This window comes from Glossina fuscipes, unplaced genomic scaffold (genome assembly GCF_014805625.2).
Source record: "Glossina fuscipes isolate IAEA_lab_2018 unplaced genomic scaffold, Yale_Gfus_2 213, whole genome shotgun sequence".
NCBI lineage: Eukaryota > Metazoa > Arthropoda > Insecta > Diptera > Glossinidae > Glossina > Glossina fuscipes.
In genome coordinates this window covers 261,148-263,359 of record NW_023998556.1, presented here as the reverse complement: position 1 = coordinate 263,359, position 2,212 = coordinate 261,148, and the positions used below count along the sequence as shown (strand labels likewise).

Genomic DNA, 2,212 nt, shown 5'->3' with positions numbered 1-2,212 from the left:
TGGGCGGCGGTACTTTTGATGTATCGATTCTTTCCATCGATGATGGCATCTTCGAGGTCAAATCCACTGCTGGTGATACTCATCTGGGTGGCGAAGATTTTGATAATCGTCTGGTAACCCATTTCGTTCAAGAATTCAAACGCAAACATAAGAAAGACCTTACCGCTAATAAGCGAGCTTTGCGCCGTCTACGGACTGCTTGCGAGCGTGCGAAGCGTACCTTATCGTCTTCTACGCAGGCTAGTATCGAGATCGATTCCTTATTTGAGGGTACTGATTTTTATACTTCTATAACTCGTGCTCGTTTCGAAGAGTTGAATGCCGACCTGTTCCGCAGCACGATGGATCCCGTAGAGAAAGCTTTACGCGATGCTAAACTAGATAAATCGCAAATTCATGATATAGTTTTGGTCGGTGGTTCTACGCGTATTCCCAAGGTGCAAAAATTGTTGCAGGATTTGTTTAATGGTAAAGAGTTAAATAAGTCTATAAATCCTGACGAAGCCGTTGCTTACGGCGCTGCTGTACAGGCTGCCATATTGCATGGTGACAAGTCGCAGGAGGTGCAAGACCTTTTGTTGCTCGATGTGACTCCATTGTCCTTGGGTATTGAGACTGCCGGTGGCGTGATGAGCGTACTTATCAAGCGTAACACTACAATTCCTACTAAGCAAACTCAAACATTCACAACTTATTCGGATAATCAACCTGGTGTCTTGATTCAGGTATATGAAGGCGAACGTGCGATGACTAAAGACAATAATTTGTTGGGTAAATTTGAACTTTCCGGTATTCCCCCCGCTCCACGCGGTGTTCCTCAAATTGAGGTTACATTCGATATCGATGCCAATGGTATTTTGAATGTTACTGCTTTAGAACGTTCTACCAATAAGGAGAACAAGATCACTATTACCAACGATAAGGGTCGTTTGTCTAAAGAAGATATTGAACGTATGGTTAACGAAGCTGAGAAATATCGTAGTGAGGATGAAAAACAAAAGGAGACAATTGCTGCCAAAAACGCTTTGGAATCATATTGCTTCAACATGAAGGCCACTTTAGATGAGGAAAATTTGAAAACTAAAATTACCGAGTCTGATCGCTCTACTATTTTGGACAAATGCAACGAGACTATCAAATGGTTGGACGCCAATCAATTGGCTGACAAAGAAGAATATGAACATCGCCAAAAAGAATTGGAAGGTGTATGTAACCCCATCATTACCAAACTATATCAGGCGGGTGGTGGTGCCCCAACTGGCATGCCTACCGGTATGCCTGGCAGTTTTCCAGGAGCTGCCGCTGCCGGCGCTGGTGGAGCTGCCCCTGGTGCTGGACCTACCATTGAAGAAGTCGATTAAGCAATCGGAAATTGTGTCTTTCAAACAATAACAGCGAAACAGCAACACTCCGCACTTGATAATTTTCATTTAGAAAAAATGCTGATGTTTGCATCTTTTTAATTTAAATTTAAATAACTGCTCCTTTCCCACATATTATCAATTAAGGATCAATTAGATATATTTCTTCTCGTTCAATATCTACAATACGCAACACATATGTTATGCTAACATTTGAAATAGTTCTGAACGCAATTAAATAAATAAAAAAAATTCAAAAGATAAAAAATTTTGGGACAAATTATTTTGGAATTTAAAGCTAAACTTAGAGGAAATCGTACAGTGGCCGTACAAATAAAAGTAATTTCTGACACATTGGCTTTTTGAACTGTACAAATGAAAATTAATAATTAACGTTGTTTAAAACTGTATTTACAAGCAAACGTCGCATTAGAAGCGGAAAAGGCTTAGATCAGAATAAAATGTGTAGTATTATTAAAATCGGGAATTTCGCAAGTCTTTCTTCTTTGTGTTCAATTTGTTTTTGTTCTCTACAAATATAATAAATAACAAAGTAAGCGTTTAAGGTCGAACTGCTGTTATACTATTATTTTTGAATTTTTTGTGTGTAATAATTTTAATGCCGAGTTATCTCAGACTGGAGGCATCCATTAAGCAAATAAAATGTTATCTTCTATCAAATCGATTAAAATTACAATTTCGTTTCATAAATTACTTAACTGTCTCAGTAAGTCGATATTTTTCGGTTAGTTTATTTGCCTACAATCAGTTAAAAATTCTACAGTGTTTGTTACCTAACCAAGAGGAAATCATGTTACATTCCTTTAGCCTTGACCGAAGTATGAGAGTGT

General features: G+C 38.3%; 1 protein-coding gene across 1 annotated transcript in view; it reads left to right on the top strand.

Annotated features, from left to right (window-relative positions):
* The window catches only part of LOC119642057 (heat shock 70 kDa protein cognate 4-like), a 4,318-nt gene extending 2,792 nt beyond the window's left edge, over positions 1 to 1,526 (top strand). Inside the window, 1 exon segment of the mRNA XM_038041022.1 lies at positions 1 to 1,526. This exon segment is cut by the window's left edge and continues 101 nt beyond it. Coding sequence (XP_037896950.1) covers positions 1 to 1,361 — 1,361 coding nt within the window. The 3' untranslated portion in view covers positions 1,362 to 1,526.
* The last annotated feature ends 686 nt before the right edge of the window (positions 1,527 to 2,212 follow it).